Genomic DNA, 18,313 nt, shown 5'->3' with positions numbered 1-18,313 from the left:
CGGAACAGATTATTTAAAGCTCTTGTAAAAATAAATCATTAAAAAAATGCAAGAATCTATAAAAAAATTTTAACAGATCAAATATTTTTCTACTGTTGCGACGACAATAACTAATCCTTTTACGGAAACATTCGTTGTCAAACCAGTCGTAACCCAGAGAGCTAACAGGAATAACAATTTTTCCGCGAGCAGGAATGCGCAGAATATCGTGTCATTTAACGGAGTATCGGTCCCGTGTAAACTTTAATTGAAAGCCAATGCACGCTGCATACTTCGTTTCAACAGTTACGGTAAATAAACTGGATAGATTTCCAAGAATCTCTAGTCGAAAGAGGTGTTCGACACGAAAAATTGTATCGAGAATAGCGTGCGGTAGCGCAATCAGAAAAAAGGTCGGATAGAAATCCGGCAGCGATGAAACCGTATACTAGTATAGTTTATAAAGCTTCGTTGTTGCCTGCGTTAATAAATAACTCTCCAAACGATGAACTTTTCATCCGTCGATAGATTATTTGGTGCACACAGAATTTTTTACACCTTTGATGAAAACACGTAACAGGAAATTAAATGAAAACATTTTCAGAGCATGAAAACAAATCCATGGCCAGTGTATATTTTTTATATACAACTCGATTGAAGCTGACAATAAGAGAAATCGATAAATCTACGTTTTATAAATAATTTACGTAATTGTTGTGTTCATTAATTTATTTGTCAGTACTGTGATCAGTACGTGCTCGTAGCCCATATTGCGTGTGGTCACTTTAATAGCGAGAAGAGATTGTGGGGGAAAAAATTGATTGTAACGCGTAAAACATAAAACTTAAGTATATTATGCAACGACAGAATAAGATATACAACATAAAAAAATATCTTTATGAATACTTATTTGAAACTTTCCAGGAGCACTTAAACTTTAACTGGATATATGTAAATTAAGTATTAAACGTGGCAAAGAAGTAAAGTGGAATTTTGGGTAATGCTTATGCATCATTAATGTTTAAAGACTTGGATTGAAGTTACTCGGTAAATTGCCTTCTTCTTACTCGACCCACCCTTGTTTTAACATTCTTGTTTCTGACATAGAGAATCGCGTTAACGATTAGCATCTGATTATTTTAAGTTCATTGCATTAGAAAATTATAGTACGTAAATATAGTATATTAGCAGACTTCCTGCATTTTTATTACGAGCTTTCCTATGGAATATAACTGTACCAGAAAGAATAAATTACGTAAAAATTCTTTCGGTTGAAATAAAAGAATTTAGGTCGAAGGGATTTAACATTTCGCGATGTTAACATTCAATAAGCAACGTAGCGTGGCGAGTTTCAGCAATTAGGACGGTTGCAGAGTCGTAAAGTAGCGTAGTAACGACTGAACGAACGTGCGACTGATCGATATACGTTGCACGCAACCTGTTTCAATGAAGAAGTCAAAGTTCTTTTTAAGCTGCAACCTCACCTTTACCTAACCCCTTTATGCAATATTTTACATGGTGAATTTCTTCACTTTATCATTTCTTATTCACATATCGATTTTTCCTGAAATTACGTTCTCGTAATTTTGTTAAATATTCGTAAATGTTTGACTTTTATAAATTGCTTTGATGCCGTGAAAATTTTCATAGAATTATAGTACTTCCTCTGATTGGAAGATTAATTCAATTTAAATTCCCCATAAAAATCAAATTCCATCTAAAATATTTAAAATAGACTATTGTATGTCACATTAATCCATTCAGTATCGTTTTTTGATAATTGTAATGAATGGCCTGAATTCCAAGAGAAAAATATGGGGCAAGTGTAAAGAGTACATAGTTTCATGTCACGTGGTTTCACCGACAAGACATTTTACAATGAAAATTAACTATTAAATACAGTAAAATAGGTAAAATATTGGCATATAGTAAAGAAATGTTGATAATCCGCAACTTTTATTAAAGTTTAGAAATATCTATTTTTTCTTAATTGCATTTATAAATCATTCTCGTCTTCTCTAATTCGAACTTCACATATTAAATGTACGATAATGATGACATATGAAAATAGTTCGTAAGATTTTGGCGAATCGTTTTGAAACTTTCCAGGAGCACTTAAACTTTAACTGGATATATGTAAATTAAGTATTAAACGTGGCAAAGAAGTAAAGTGGAATTTTGGGTAATGCTTATGCATCATTAATGTTTAAAGACTTGGATTGAAGTTACTCGGTAAATTGCCTTCTTCTTACTCGACCCACCCTTGTTTTAACATTCTTGTTTCTGACATAGAGAATCGCGTTAACGATTAGCATCTGATTATTTTAAGTTCATTGCATTAGAAAATTATAGTACGTAAATATAGTATATTAGCAGACTTCCTGCATTTTTATTACGAGCTTTCCTATGGAATATAACTGTACCAGAAAGAATAAATTACGTAAAAATTCTTTCGGTTGAAATAAAAGAATTTAGGTCGAAGGGATTTAACATTTCGCGATGTTAACATTCAATAAGCAACGTAGCGTGGCGAGTTTCAGCAATTAGGACGGTTGCAGAGTCGTAAAGTAGCGTAGTAACGACTGAACGAACGTGCGACTGATCGATATACGTTGCACGCAACCTGTTTCAATGAAGAAGTCAAAGTTCTTTTTAAGCTGCAACCTCACCTTTACCTAACCCCTTTATGCAATATTTTACATGGTGAATTTCTTCACTTTATCATTTCTTATTCACATATCGATTTTTCCTGAAATTACGTTCTCGTAATTTTGTTAAATATTCGTAAATGTTTGACTTTTATAAATTGCTTTGATGCCGTGAAAATTTTCATAGAATTATAGTACTTCCTCTGATTGGAAGATTAATTCAATTTAAATTCCCCATAAAAATCAAATTCCATCTAAAATATTTAAAATAGACTATTGTATGTCACATTAATCCATTCAGTATCGTTTTTTGATAATTGTAATGAATGGCCTGAATTCCAAGAGAAAAATATGGGGCAAGTGTAAAGAGTACATAGTTTCATGTCACGTGGTTTCACCGACGAGACATTTTACAATGAAAATTAATTATTAAATACAGTAAAATAGGTAAAATATTTAACGTTTCGCAAAGCACATGACATGAAACATTCAAACCACGTCGTTTACACTCTACATTGATTCCATCTGGTTGAAATTTCAAAGTACTTACGATACGCTGATCGTAAAATAGTTATTAGACCTTTAAAACGAGCCAGTAGTGCATGGCGATAGTAATTAGGGTTGTACTCACATTTTTTACTCTTCTCGCCGACGACGCCTCGCGGTAACAGGCAGCCGAGGAGGACGGCGACGATCAGAATAATTACGGATCTTCTCGCCCCGGGTGCTGGTGCGCACCAGGGCGAGCCTCGTGACATCACGGACATATCACTGCCTCCCCGTCTCAACGAGACTCCATCGTACCGGCTTCCGCGTAACCACCGCGCGTAACCACCGGTGGTGGTATAACCTTACTCATGGAGCCTCACTCACGGAAGAACCAGACCGGTCTGTGTAACAATCCGTTCCTCAGACGCGCACGGGGACCGGAACGCGGAAAACGGGGAACTCGGCACGGGGATAAACCCGCGAGACGTACACGCACCCTCCAGCGGATATTTCGAATCCCGGCAGCGGCGACGACGAGGTAGAGAACGACGAGCTACCGGCCCCGGTGCTCATCACTCGGACGCACGTACGCTATTGACATCGGTTGAAAACTCGCCGGATACTCGCCGGAGTCACGGCGGCGCGGCGACCAGGTCGCGACGATCACATCAACCCCCGACGCGACGACGTGTGCGCGCGTCCGCGCACCCTCGCGCGCGCTATCGATCCGACAAACCCCGCCAAACCCGACGACGACGTCGTCGTCGCTCGTTCCTCCGCGAGAAACGCCATATTTGGGTACATGCGCCGTGGACGACCGGAAGCGCGCTCTCCTCGCCTGCCGATTTGTTCCACGCTCGTTCGAAGCTCCGCCGATCCCTCCGATCTTTTTTCTAATCCCCCGTGCTCCCAACTTTCGGTCGTTCTGATGCATCAATCGGCCGTACGCGAGGGTCCCGTGTGACCTGATGTCGACTTTCACCGTGCAATCGCGTTCTTCAAGTGTGTCACTGCGCTAGACGGATTTAACGTAAAGTACGACTGATGCTTTACGCAGATGTCTGTTACAGGTAAACAGCGTGTGTCCAGTAATATATTTCTAAATTTGATTCTTCGGTAGAACATAATTTTCATTTTATGAAAAATAAAATACCTTCATTTAGAATTTATTTTACATCACATTACTTCATATTAGACAATTAGTATATTACTTTTGTTATATATTATGCTTTAGTTCGCTCGGTCGGAGATTGTATAACACGTAGCGTCTATATTTTCTGTTTGAAACCGCGAAATGCAAGCAAACATGTGGTTTCGTGCGGCACAGAGTATGAAGCATGATTCCCGTTATCGTTTATCGAGATAATCGCATAGAACATCAGCGAAGGATGTTTTGTATTAAGATAACCAATGTACGGGGTGACTCCTAAAATAAAGTACTTAATTCGTATGACACGAAATAGTTACAATTTTTTTATCCTTATACATTTTCTGCAATGCTTTTATCCTTATACATCATTTATAGAATATTTATCCTTATACTACAAGTCCTTTAGACTTCTTAACACTAAACCTACCGACAGTTATTTTAATACACTAAGTTATATTAATACACTATATATTTTTAAGTGCAATTTAATGTAGACACTAATACGTCAGTTTGGTAGTAGATTAAATAATACAAATGTAACAACACAAATTACATTTCCTTTTCATTCCTTATAGAAAAATTTAAAAGCAATTATTTGATAGTAGATTTAGTGTTAAACACTTAATTTTAGCAATAAGAGCACAAGTATCCATAAAATGTATAGTAGTTGGAGCTACGCACGTTTCAATGAATTAGCGAACTAATTGATTAATACATTGTTATAGTTGTCTATATTTTTAGGTTTTACATACATCGATTAAATGCTGTTTCGTGCAAATATTTAATTAGGATGCTAATTTAATGCTTATTTAAATATAGTCAGATTTGTATTCATTGGTCAGAATTAGAGTCCGATTGATTTAGAATATTAGAATGGCACCCGTTATATTTGATTGCACCTGACGTATTGATAACATTATCGATGATACACCTTACTTTTATCTTCTATCAAGGTCGTTTGACGTCACATATATGAATATTCGTCCTAAATCGTGAACTAAAATTCGGCATTTTTGCGGAATGGTCATCATCGATATCAGTCAACCTTTGACCGAAAAAATCCATTTGAAAAAATGATAAGCTAGCATGTAGTCTCGAATACCCGTATGTATCCGTACGGTGGTGGATCTTATCCCTAGACTACATGCTGCCTATTAGAAAATAGCAAAATGTGGAAAGACAATCTGCCGCAAGCCGCGTTATCGTAGTTCCATCCCTGTCGCGCAACGTCGTACGTACACCTCCAAATTGTCCACGTTTACACCATATGATATGTATTCCTAAATTAAAACCTACTTAATATGTAAAAAGACAAATTTATATATTTTTGACTTTAAATAAAAAAAATACATATAATATAATTTGAAATAAAGATTGTAAGACTATTTATGATAATTATGCTACAAATACGCATGCTATAGGTGCATATTTTAATTGTAATAATTGAAATTGTACATCTATAATATGATTAAAGTGGTACAGGTGGCATTGAAAAATCTAGTATATCTGATTGCATCGGGGCTTATCGATAACGTTATCGTTGATGCATCACATTTTTATCGTAGATCAAGGCCTTTTGACGTCACGCTCATAAATATTCGTTCTAAAACGCGGATTAAAATTCGAGTTTTTAGCGAAACGTCAATGACATGGATATGGGTCAACCTTTGACCGTAAAAATGCTCCGGAAAAAATGAAAGTCAGATGTAGTCTCGAATACCTATATGTCTCCGTATGTCAGATCGCAACGGTGGTAAATTGTACCCCTAGACTACAGGCTGACTATTGGAAAATAGCGAAATAGCAAAGACAATCTGACACGGCGGCGTTATCGCTCGCCGTTCCGTATTGCGCGCGGCAGCATGTGTCTACCTAAGTACGTACATATCGTCTTGGCGTACTTATTTCAGTGAAATATACACAAATTGTAGTAGAATTCGTAGTATGGGAAAATTAATTTGCATAATATTCAAATATACAGAGAAAGAAAATGTGTTATGTAATTTGTAATAAAAATTGCAGGGCACTTAATATCAGAATAATAATTACAACATATTTTGTGACCGAATGATTGTATATATGTAATAACTAGTCAATTAAACTGCGTTTGAAAAAGAATTGGTTTATAAAAATACGATAGAAATAAATGATCTTTGTATACAAAATGCATTTACTTTGCAATTACTTCTAATAGAATTGGGATATTTGAAAGACTTCGGTAATCACTAATTGCACGAATGGAAGCCTGCATTCTTGCAGAGGAAGGAATTTTCGAACATGTATTACAACTGTCACGGTAGATCATAAATATATTTAAAAACATTTTTGGACATGTATTTTTGACATCAGGGAAACGTAGTACAAGTTTGATCCCAACCTTTTTGGTCACTCTATATGTATAGCCACAGGAACGAAATGAATATATATACACATTCGTTTGCTCCTCTGAATATTATAAATTGTATTTTACTTTGGATATTTTCTACCTCGTTAGGTATTACTGCCTGCTGTGTATCTTTAAATTATTTAAAATTCCCATAAAGTACTATTGTTATTAAAGTCATGATTAAATGTTTTTTATTTAATTATGAATAAAACAATGGATGTATATAAATTGAAGAATTTTTATATCAAAGCTCAATTTATTAACCAAGTGGCACTTTATCTGACTACACTTCTTCCCATCAATTTGGATGTCGGATATTCTACTGTATGCCTGATTTCGATTTAGAAACTCGATCTGATCACGCGTGAAAGTGTATATGTATATGTATGACTCCATCTTTTGCGGCAAATGCAATCGAGCTTAGTACCGCCAAAGCCGTTCTCGTGGCACTACTTATAAACGACAATAGTCGACTACGTTGTTCGATGGATTTTATTACTGAAATTTCGTATCATGAAATAGCAACAAAGTTCTGAAATAGGAAATATTATTTCATTTATTTTGTTAAACGCGTTTTATAACACTCGTGTGAAGTAATTATATTCATTAGAAATCTCGTGTTGCTGTTATTTTGCTAGGTCTGTGGTTGTGCTGGTTAATACGTATCAATTTCGTGAAACAATGACGCGCATGGCGATAAAAATTCACATTCATCCAAAGAGACAGTGCACGTAATTTTCATTCATTTGTACTCATATTAATCGTTATTGCTCTCTATATTGCTCTCTATGGAGTACAAATTGATTATATGTATAAGTTGACAGCTTATCGATATGTATTGTTAATAGTGTCAGTGAATTGCAAATATGTATAATTGCGAACAAAAGTGTTGGAACGATTTTTAAAATAAAATAATCATTTTAAAATTAGTCGATTTGCATCTCTTCGGGAAACTGGAAGACTCGGTTTACTGAATGATCCATAGAGAAAACTTCAAGAGAAAGTTATTCCTTTTCAAAATCTGTGCCAATGCATTGGATTATACATAAAACATATGTAAGAGTGCAAATAAAGTATGTAATTAAATTAATAAGAAAATGATTAATTACTTATATGCTTATAAAGCGTTGAAAACTGTTATCAGTCCTGTACAAAAATTTACGTCAACCGGTTTATCAATATAGCATTCATACACGTGTATGGTTAATGGCTATTTTTCTTAAATCCATTGTAATATAGAAATTGTTGATCCAATCTGAGCCACTTACTGTTCTCACAAACGTTCAGAAACTTATCATTTGACAACTGACGAATTTCTAATTTCCATCATTTTCGTATGTTCTTTAAGCAGTGTGTGATAAGAAAGTTTGTAATTAAACTTTGAATGTTTGCTGATTTGACTTATTGTTGGCGGGCATACAGAGATAGAGACGTATCGTGAAAGAGCGGGAATCATCCAGTATTACGGAGAGCAAAACGCGCTCCCGCAAATATGTCAGCCGGGAGCATCAGTAAGAGAATTGATTGCTCACTATCGCAATATTTATTTAGGCCATATCGAGAACAAATACTGGCATTTATCACCGTGCCGAGCCGCAGCTACGGTACTCGAGGAAAAACCGTGGCACGGGTCAGTGGAATGTTCAATCACAGGAGCCGAAGAGAAGATTTAATATTTCCCCGCGACCTTTCGCTCAGAAATAATAACATTTTCATTCACAGGCGAATAAAAACATCCTCAAGATTCATTAACCACCGTCAAGTATTTTGTGCTAATTTCGTTTAGTGTGACTTTTACGTATACCTGTTCGAGGATTGTGAGTAGAAAAGTTCTCATGACTTTTATTTCTCAAACCTATATTATTATTTCATACGAAGTAATCTGTGAAATAAGTAAATTAACTGATTAATAGAACTGTGGATCCTTATACGAAATAAAACATTTATAGCAATGCAATTAAAAGAGTATTGTCGTTCAGGCAAGAACAAATACTCTGAAGATTCATCAACGATCGTTAATTATTTTCTGCTAATTTCGTTTAATGTATTTGTACACGTGTTCGTTGATTGTGAGTAGAAATTCTCATGGCTTTTATTTGTAGTATATTTATAGTGTATAGTATTTGTAGATTGCTTATCGTTGTACAAAATAAAACACTTATATTAATCAATTAAAAGGATGCATTCCTCCACGGATCGAAATTCCTTTTATCATTTAAGTATTGCAATATTTATTCATCTGTGGGATTTCCTATATTTCATGCATCGTACATATATAATACCGTTTCTATTTTCTAGTTTGTTCAGACATGCACAAAATCCGCAGTTTATGTATCAGTATCTTTCTAACAAATTATAAATATTGTTTTAACCACAGCATGTTTTGTTTTTTAATTTTGCTATGAAATCAAATTTTTGTCACTTTGCAATTTCGCCGACGCGCGTTCAGTATAAGACAATTTGGCAGAAGAGGGTTAATGGGTTAATCGACGCGGATTGCTGTACACGTTAAAGTGAACGGTGGACGACAGGGAGGGAACGCGCGGGAGAAAGAGAAGCGCGTCGTTGAGATTATTAAATTAGTGTCCCCATGACGACCAGTGGTCAAGGAAATCGGTGTTTCTTGTAACGAGACAGTCGAACTGTAGCTGCGCTTTCGTACGGCTGTCAAACCCACGCGGTTAGATTACATCAGAGAGATTGAGATAGAGAGAGAGAGAGAGAGAGAGAGAGAGAGACAGACAGAGGTGTCGCGATCAAGTCTCGCAATGACCTTAGCTCGCTTAGAACTCACGCGACGGGAATAAAGTTCGAATCTGTGGATCGATTCCGCGTGGTGACGCGCGAACACCGTCGTCGATCGCTACGATTTATCGCTGGTTTAACGCTCTCGTATAGATTACGTATACACGTTGTGTATGTCTGCGTCCTCATCTCCGTCGCCCGTACAGAAGCCGAGCAAGTGTACGTATGATGAGTTTACTCGCCGCCTCGTTCTACATTCGTTCGAGAGACACTTGACTATGTTGTTACAGCCCGTCGCTTTATTATTATTACTATCGGGCTTATAACCAAGTGCGCACAGTTTATCGGTGAAATAATAGTTAACGTTTCGAACGGTGAATGCCGTACATCCGCGGCATTCAGCGGTTTACTGAATCTATAAATAATGTTTATTATTTCTGTTATGTCAGTTACATATATGAAAAAATGGGAGAAGTTTAATACGTTCACGTGTATTTGTGATCGTAGTCTGTGTAATTCGTTTAATAAAAATAACTAATAGTAAATAGACAGTGTGAGTACGTATAAGTTAGAAATAGTGGGTGAACGACACTGTTTCTTGAATTCGGTCATGCATATTTGCTAACTCATTGCGCGACGACACACGGTGAAACGGCGAATGGAAATTAACAGACCGATGGAATTTATCGAATGACTGCGTCGTGAAAGTTAAATAATAATAGTCCTTTGAAGATGTCAAACAGAAACTACTATATCATCGAGTTAATGAGTGTTCCTTGAAGTGCGTACTCGTCGAGATAAAATTATTTATTAAAGTTCAATCTCGATAAAAATTAATCATATATCGAAAAAGCAACCTGAATAATGTCCAGCGAGAAGATATGTTGGTCACAGAATTCACTGTTACATCCGCTTATTTCAATGTCAATCAAATTTTAGTATGAGAACCTTATTAAAGTTTCCTATTTATTGATTTCAGGTTTAATGCGGCACGATATCACCGAAAGGGATTTAGAGATCGGTAACAGAACAAGTTGGAAAGATGAACTTGTCAACGTTGTTTTGCCTAAAAGGGAAAAGCAATGGGAGTACGAAGCAAACGTCAATGAAGCAAGACGAGTTCGGGTGGTGGTTGAGCGACGAGAGCGATTTAAAGTCGCCGCGATCCACTCGGAGCAGGACTGACTGCCAGTCGTTGGGATCATCTGAATCCATGGTCTCGTGCATAGACTCGGACGACAGTGAGAGCTACTTCCTCGCGCAGGAATTTAAACAGGAATGCGGGAACGACAGCTGCGAAAAAATAGAGCTCACGACTTTGATTCACGACGACCTGGATGTGAATCTTATCGAAGAGGACGCGATTAGGAAAACAGATGTAAGTCGAGAAGTTCTGATGCTTGTTGATTTATTAAGGAACTCTGGTAGTCACGTGGATTTTCTAATATCTGTCGATAAAATTTTAATGCTTTTTGCTCTCTTTATTCTATAAATTTCTATTCACTGGCTTATTTTTTTATAATCTTCAAATTATGGAAGAGTAAGAATTGTGACAGGAATAGAAATTGAAACATTTACATTATCTGACGACCCAAAAAATTTATATAAGGACAAAAATTTAGTGCGATATTTTTAGCTAATCTTATGGATAAGATTAAGATCCTGCACCATTATCGGAGTCTATCAACTTTGAAACCTAATAGATCTGTTGAATCGTAGGATGTTACGCCGTTTCCAGCGGAGCCTACGAAACGATGCTACGATGATTTGAAAGCGAAGTCCCGCGCACCGCACGGGGTGTGCTACACCCCGGAAAGATTGGTCAGATCTCAGGAATATCGGATACTCGCGCCGTCGCCACCGTATTTGTCCATTTCTCAACCGAGGATCGTAGAAGAGAACGAGAATTCACCGAAGACGTCTCGCTGCCGACGGCGATTGAATTATCTTATCGATGCGAAACAAGTTGGTGAGTATTTTATACAGTTCATAGAGGAAAGAGTACGTATATGCGCCGTTTCGACATTCGCGGAACGTGCAACAACGAATCCGTAAACTTGTCTCGACGGTCGCTTGAATACACCCGGTTATTATGCCTGACCCAGTAAAGTTTCGCGGTCTACCCATACGTGAAATCGACTCGCTTCATGCTCATTAGACGTACGTATACATGTACTTTCGTTTCAACGCCTGTACACTCTTAAACTTGTCCTCGATCGCGCGACGCCTGACTTATGAATACGATAGTACATCCCATGTATCTGAACACTCGTTATCCGAATCCGCTACTGCTTACAAGTTTGTGATATTCGACGAGAAAAAATATTGGACTTCTTAAATGAAGAACCACGAATGAATGTCTATCTTTTATTATATAGTATTTAAATATTGAACGCGAATATTTTGTCTAAATAATTTGGTAAAATTAAATTTCTCTGAACATCTTAGGATCGATGGAATTAAAAAACCAGGAATGGATGTCTGTCTTTCTATTGTACAGTACTTAAATACTGTCCAAATATAAAATATTGTCCAACCGTGAATATTTTATTTAAATAACAATTTAGTACAATAAAATATTTGTAAAAGTTTTAGGTGTGACGGAATTAAAACCTGAGCCAAAATTGAAGGAAATAGTGGCGCCAATGACCGGTTCGCATCAGTGGAGAAATTACAAGCGAGTCTATTACGGCGGCAATCTGGCAAAAACTAACAACGAGAACGAAGAAGAGATGAACGAGAGCGCCTTAAGCATGTCCATTCGCAACAAATCGGACAGTTCGCAAACGTTCGACCCGCTCGTCAAGAAATCCAGTTACGATAAATTGAACGTCACGTGGGAAGACATCGGCGGAAAAATGGGTACGCGCAGTTCTTCGTTGGACGACACTTCCGGTATCCAGAGCAACGATTGGAGTTCGGATACGCATAGCGATCTGCAGAACACTCCGCTCAGTCTCTGCGACGAATTGGCGGCGACTAGTTTCAAGCTGGACGTCACGCAGGTTTTTTAATTATTACTAAATAAATTAACGAACAGCCTATGATTTTTTAATACAGATTAACTGTTTCACTTGAAGTGGATGAAAATAGTTGTTCTGAGAGTTTAAAATTTATGTCAATATTCCAATTTTTTTATGTGACAGGAACGATATACCGCTATCAATGAAGTAGTATCAATTCTCGAAGTCCTCGACACGAATCCGGACAAGGCCGCGGTTCTTCTGGAAGAAGATCGTTTTTGTGAAAGCACCTCGTCGCACGATCAATTGACCAGGCTGGCCCTGGCGATCGAGACGGACGCGACTGTGCCAGTGGACTTCGAAAAGCCAGAGCACTTGGTACACCGTCTTCAAAACAAAGTGAAGACTCTCGAAGCTAATAGCAAAGACATTTATAGAGATATATCGGATCTACGAAAAAGTTTTCAGGTTTGCTGTTTTTTTAAATAAAATTATATTTACTTATATGAATGTAAATGGAAGAACAACTTGATTTTAATTGTAGATTAAATTATTTTGTAAATTTTATGTGACAGTGTGACGAACAGAGGATGGCCGATATTTCGTCACACACGACGAAACTGCGGCAGGACGTCCACGAGCTACGCTATCTCGACGATCTTCTGAACCTCCTGCGGGGAGAAGTAGAAAGAATATCGAAAAGGAACTGGCCGTTCGTCGTAGCACGTTCAGATCATCATCCCGAGGAATTAAATCTCATTGTGTGAACGATACAGAAAAACAATTTATTTGGATCGTGTCCGTAGAATTTAATGATAGAAGAGAAAAAAGGAGAGCACGAACGGGAGATATTTCCGGGTAGTCCGTAAGATCATAAAACACGATGTCTTGTTATATCTACATACTTACGAGATAAACGGTTGGATATTTTTGTATGAAACGTGCAACGTTAAGAGCTTTTATCACTGCCATGCGTCGATCCGTCGGGACGTGAAAAAAGTTGTGAGAAAAAATTTAACAAATCATGTATCGTAGACGATGATTGAAATACAAGTAAAAAAATTATTCTATCACGTTGTTGCTAAAATGATGCGACCTCGAAAAAATAGAATTATTTTTCGATTGTAAATTGCTTGGAGTATTTAAATCCGTGCCTTCAGAAAATTTATATTTATATCAGAAGAAGATTAATATATTTAGAGTCACTCAAAGAAGTATGCTCACATTATGCAAATTAATTTTCATCTGCACGTTTATTATTAGAATAAATACTAGTATACGTAAAGCGTTTATAAATATTAGTAGAGTACATGTACTCGTGTATTTACATGTGTCACTACTATTCACAGAACAACAAAGACTTCTTGACTGACTGTTAATAACTTCGTGATTTAGTATATTATTACATAAAATCCCTGTATTTGTTGCCGTTGAAACGAACTGGTCAGTATTAGTGTTAGTATTTAATTGCACAGTATGCTGGTGTCGTTTAATTAAAATTTATTCGTAGGATAGTCACTGTATGGATCTAACTGTGTATCGTGTATACCATCAGTTTTGCAATAGATAATGTAGGACATCATATTTTTTGTAAGTACGTACTATTGTTAAATTAAAGTAATTATGGAGCCGAACGGATAGATAAAATTATGTGAAACGTATTGAAAAAGTTATATGAAATTCGTTGTGTGATCTGTGTACCTAAGTACCTAAGTGTGAATGCTTTGGAAATGAATATTTATTTGGAGATTGGAATAATCAAATTAATGTACCTTCGACTTTTGTACACGTTTTCATGTACTACGCGTGTTCCCATTTGTTAATTACTAGAAGTGAACACTGTCATACTCGACACATGGATAGACCTTGTAAATTTCGTACCGTTCCCAATCGTATTTATATACTTTAATTTTAGATGCAATATTGTTTTGATATAGGCAACTGATTGTTGAATAAAACGATTTATACAAAATTTCGATATGCATATAGATATTAATAAAACCATTTACTAAACATTTCATGTTTTTGTGATTGATCACTGACTTTACGTACCCACCGCCTAGAATTGGTCATCTGGTCATTCCCTTTGGAATTAACCCAAAAAATCCTGCCCGATTATCGGAGTAAACGAATATGCAAATGAGGAGCCGAGCCATCTAAGAATCGGCCAATCATTTTGCGCAGACGTCATTTTGCCCAAACCGTCGATCTCCGAGAGGGTATAAGTACAGAGCCCCGATGCTCCTCGAGTCACTCGATCGGCATTAGGCCGGTCGAGTCACCCCTTTTCCCATCCTATCCCAGTATGCGTGTGCGGTATGAGTATGAGTATGAGTGTGTGGGTACCGGTACTAGTGTGCAGTATGCCTTCCTAAATTCCACCCTATAACGGAGCGAATTTAACTTCATCCCTCTTTCTCTCGTTTCAGTCAATCCATTTTGCTCGCGTTTTAGTATACCCGCGCCGCGAATAGTAGTTTACCAGTCAGACTTTGCTCGAGTACCGGAGGGAGAAAAGAGTTGTGGTCCTGTATCTCGGGTGGCCTGTCTCGTCAGTCGCTGGGGTGTTCCTGTTCCATTCCCAGGTGCAGTGCGTAAGCTCCGTGAGACGGATTGGTCGTGGTCAGGCCACTCCTGCGCTGAGGCATCGTCATTCGGGTGCAGGGTCCTGCTCGGCTCGAACTCTGGTGCCCAAGTGAAGTCTGACATTTTGTTCTCACCTTAGTTTCCATTTAGAGTCAATAGTTAGTCCATAGTTAGAGTCAATAGTTAGAGTCTTGTTCGCAATCGTCTAAAATCCTTCTCCAATATTCGCTCCGTATAATAGGGTGGCAATTTAATAGGGAAGGGGGCAGTGGGGATTGTCCACTGTCCGGGTCTCGAACGTAGTCACCTCCACGCGGTGAGACCTGGGTTGGTAGCGTTTTCAAAGTCTTTGGAAACGGTACCAAGCGAAGAACTACGATCTAGTTTAAGAATCTCTGTATTTGTATGTTAAATTATATATCATTAACTTAATGTATGCGCTAATAAATATTGCGATAAGGCAAATATCTGATTTCCTTTGGATTAACAAATAAATGGATGAAACGAATCTTGGCATTTTTATTTTAAAATCCTTGCCCAAATGATCAATCCTAGGTACGGCTACTTAAAATCAATGTCCGAACTGAATTCACGAGTTAGACTTGGATACGCTAACANGTTTTGGGGCCGTGATGTCCCATAAGGCTGCCACTCTTTAGTAATCTTTCCTCGGTGGTCGGCATCGAAATTGAACGTGGGATACAGGAGTCTCATTTTCCCTCTGTCCATAAATCAATAGGTCTACTCGTGTATCTCTCCTATGGTAATATCTTCTCTGTGGTCACGGATGTATACGACCGTGGGTGAAGTGAATCCTCTCTCAACCACTTTCGGAGACAATTAAAATTACCGAATGTACTTCTAACATAACTGCACATGTAAAGACAGTACGCTGCCCTGCCGACGTTTTAAGGCAATAAAATCGAACACAATACTCTCCAGATATATGGCCAGTGAACGGAACCGGTTTTGGCAGCATATCCAGAGAGATGGATTGTCTAGAATCGCTTGTTATTCGAGCACGTAACATGGGTAAAAGTAAACAGTATAGATTGTGTGAGAGAGATAAGAAGGTACATAGATGAGACTCGAGGGCGGTTGGACCGAGCTAATTAATTTATCCTTATAGATCATTTGTGGTATAATAATATAAGTTGCTAATTTAAAACATATTTAATTATTAGATAAAGTTAAAATTAAGTTAACTGACTTGTTAATAAGAAATACTTAACTGGTTAATAAAAAAAATGCGAACACGAGGGCGGAACTAATATAGCGTAAAATCTAGCTTCTTTGAAACTAAACTGGACTACCTGGGATAATGAGCGGACAAAATTAAGGTCATACATGACAGGAGGTAGATGGCCTTTCTACTTCTCAGAATTTTTTAGGACGTATCATAACTATACAGTAGATTTAAATAATTTGGTCATTAGTGCAGTATTTTCTCAGTGACCTGTTTATATAAAACTTATTAACGTCTTAGATAGGTCTATGTATTTCAACTTAAACCGAAAAACACGTATCATTTCGCTGTTATAAAGTGTAATCATTAATCATTAGACTGCAGATTTTATATATTTATAGAAAAATATTATGTACAGGAATTATAAAAAATTCATTCAATGTCCAAGGACAAACAAAATATCAGAAGAGAAATACAAATTTTTTAAATATATTTATAAAATCTACATACATGATAAATATATTACACTTATCTAAATTTGTTTCTGACGATGAACTTGACACTTCGATAAGTCGATATCGCAACATATAAAACGTACTGCCTGCCCTTTAATTTTTCATTTACATTTCATTATCACAACATGATTTTGACTTATTACAATTGTTACAGATCAAATTGTTAGGTAGCACGTTAAATTGTACATATATTTATCTGAAAGTTAAAACTACAGAGTTCAATTTGTCTGTCCATAACTGTTTCATACGTGAGTTTTATGACCACATAATTTGAGAGTGCTCCTGAAACCAGGTATAAAAAAGAATTCCCAACTTAACACGTACACGTACCTTGAGGGTGGCGTAACCGATAGAAGCTGCGAGGGTGAGGAGTGGGATGGATGCACAAAGGCTCGTGCTCGGTGGTAGCTCGACACTTCGGTTCAGTTCGCTCGCGGCGCTCGCTCACACCGTTCGTGTTTCCCGTAAGTATCACCCGTTCCGTAACGCGGCTCCTTTTTTAAAACCGTCCCGTCGCCACGACCGTCGACCTCGGAGAATGACCCGCGTTCTCGCAAGTGTGCACGTACGCGCGCGTAACACGGTGCCACGCGATTGAACGAACAAGAAAGGACCGACGCGATTACGTTCGTTTTTCTTCAAAACTGGCGGGAAAGAGGAAATATATTCGAACGCGTCGCGCTGCAACAAGTGGACACGTGGGAAAATTGTAAACTAACCTGAAATCCGTAACTGACCATTCGCGTGTTCCTTTTAAACAGTTTATACGACGACGTGTCAATTCGATGAGAGGTGAACGTGCCCGTGTTCCTCACCCGTGCTATACGCATGCTGGATCTTAGCCGATATCAGATCTAACGACCGATCGTTCTCGTATTGTTTTCGCACCGGTTCCTCTCGCGATCGCGACTAACTTCGATTTCGACTATGACGACGACTCGGTTGTGTGATTGGGCGCGAGTGAAATGAACGCCGGTACGAATTGGCGCGCGTGATCGACGATTGTGACCGGAAATGATATCCGCGCGTCGAAGGAAGCAGGAGACAGAAGAAGAGGATAAAAGTGGAATCTAATAACGAGTATCGTGCGCGTCCGGATCGAGTCGGGCTCAACGCTGAAAACTACATCATAGTCGAAAGAATTTCTCTGCTTTCTCTGGTTTGATTTATGCCTCGCGTGTGCGTGAATGATCGCCTTTGTTCGACGATATCGCGAATTGCGAATATTCTCGTGAATCATGGCTGTTCGAGTGCCCCGCTCCTCTTTAGCATTACGAGGCCTCCTATTCTTCCTCTTCTTATTGGAGTCGTGGAATCTGAACGCCGCGCAGGCTGGCCGTGGATTTAGACACAGCGCGAGGCACGGTGAGTCTTTTCCCTCCAACTTTGTTTATCACAGATTATTTCCTTTTTTTCTATCGTACATCGTGTATTGAAAAGTGTGTAAACAAGTCGACGACTCCTAATGTTATCGCGCATTGCTCTTATCGGAAGTGCGAAAGTTCGGTTTTAGTATATGTAGGTGAATGAGTTATATGCTATTCTGCATTAAAAATAATTCTGCAAACATCAGTAAAATGACAATAGATTTATAATTTATAAAATTTCGCAGGCTTATTTCAAATCTTAACATTAATTTTTATTAATGATTATAATTATTGATATA

At 37.8% G+C, this 18,313-nt stretch overlaps 3 protein-coding genes across 13 annotated transcripts in view; 2 read left to right on the top strand and 1 right to left on the bottom strand.

Moving 5' to 3' along the window:
- The window catches only part of LOC108626467 (uncharacterized), a 94,662-nt gene extending 90,888 nt beyond the window's left edge, over positions 1-3,774 (bottom strand). For all 5 annotated transcript variants that reach the window (XM_026814830.1, XM_026814828.1, XM_018027140.2 and 2 more), the window contains exon 1: positions 3,259-3,774. In XM_026814830.1, coding sequence (XP_026670631.1) covers positions 3,259-3,394 — 136 coding nt within the window. In that variant the 5' untranslated portion in view covers positions 3,395-3,774. The remainder of the gene's footprint in view (positions 1-3,258) is intronic.
- A 139-nt stretch (positions 3,775-3,913) lies between these two features.
- LOC108626465 (uncharacterized) lies at positions 3,914-14,375 on the top strand. 7 transcript variants are annotated; one of them, XM_018027134.2, is made up of 6 exons: positions 3,914-4,186; positions 10,377-10,775; positions 11,117-11,366; positions 11,987-12,402; positions 12,544-12,828; positions 12,936-14,375. In XM_018027134.2, the coding sequence occupies exons 2-6, from the start codon at positions 10,440-10,442 to the stop codon at positions 13,125-13,127; spliced, it is 1,479 nt and encodes a 492-aa protein (XP_017882623.1). In that variant the 5' UTR covers positions 3,914-4,186; positions 10,377-10,439; the 3' UTR covers positions 13,128-14,375. The 7 variants fall into 7 exon arrangements, with proteins under 7 accessions (XP_017882623.1, XP_017882624.1, XP_026670637.1 ...); XM_018027135.2 differs by lacking the exon at positions 3,914-4,186 and adding an exon at positions 8,483-9,616; XM_026814836.1 differs by lacking the exon at positions 3,914-4,186 and adding an exon at positions 9,623-9,950.
- A 2,715-nt stretch (positions 14,376-17,090) lies between these two features.
- wb (wing blister) overlaps positions 17,091-18,313 on the top strand; it is a 134,461-nt gene continuing 133,238 nt past the window's right edge. Inside the window, exon 1 of the mRNA XM_018027159.2 lies at positions 17,091-18,012. Within this exon, the coding sequence (XP_017882648.2) occupies positions 17,886-18,012 (127 nt within the window). The 5' untranslated portion in view covers positions 17,091-17,885. The remainder of the gene's footprint in view (positions 18,013-18,313) is intronic.

This window comes from Ceratina calcarata, unplaced genomic scaffold (assembly GCF_001652005.2).
Source record: "Ceratina calcarata isolate Rehan_Ccalc_2016 unplaced genomic scaffold, ASM165200v1 scaffold400.2, whole genome shotgun sequence".
NCBI lineage: Eukaryota > Metazoa > Arthropoda > Insecta > Hymenoptera > Apidae > Ceratina > Ceratina calcarata.
The sequence above is the reverse complement of the archived record's forward strand: the minus strand, read 5'-3'. Positions and strand labels throughout refer to the sequence as shown.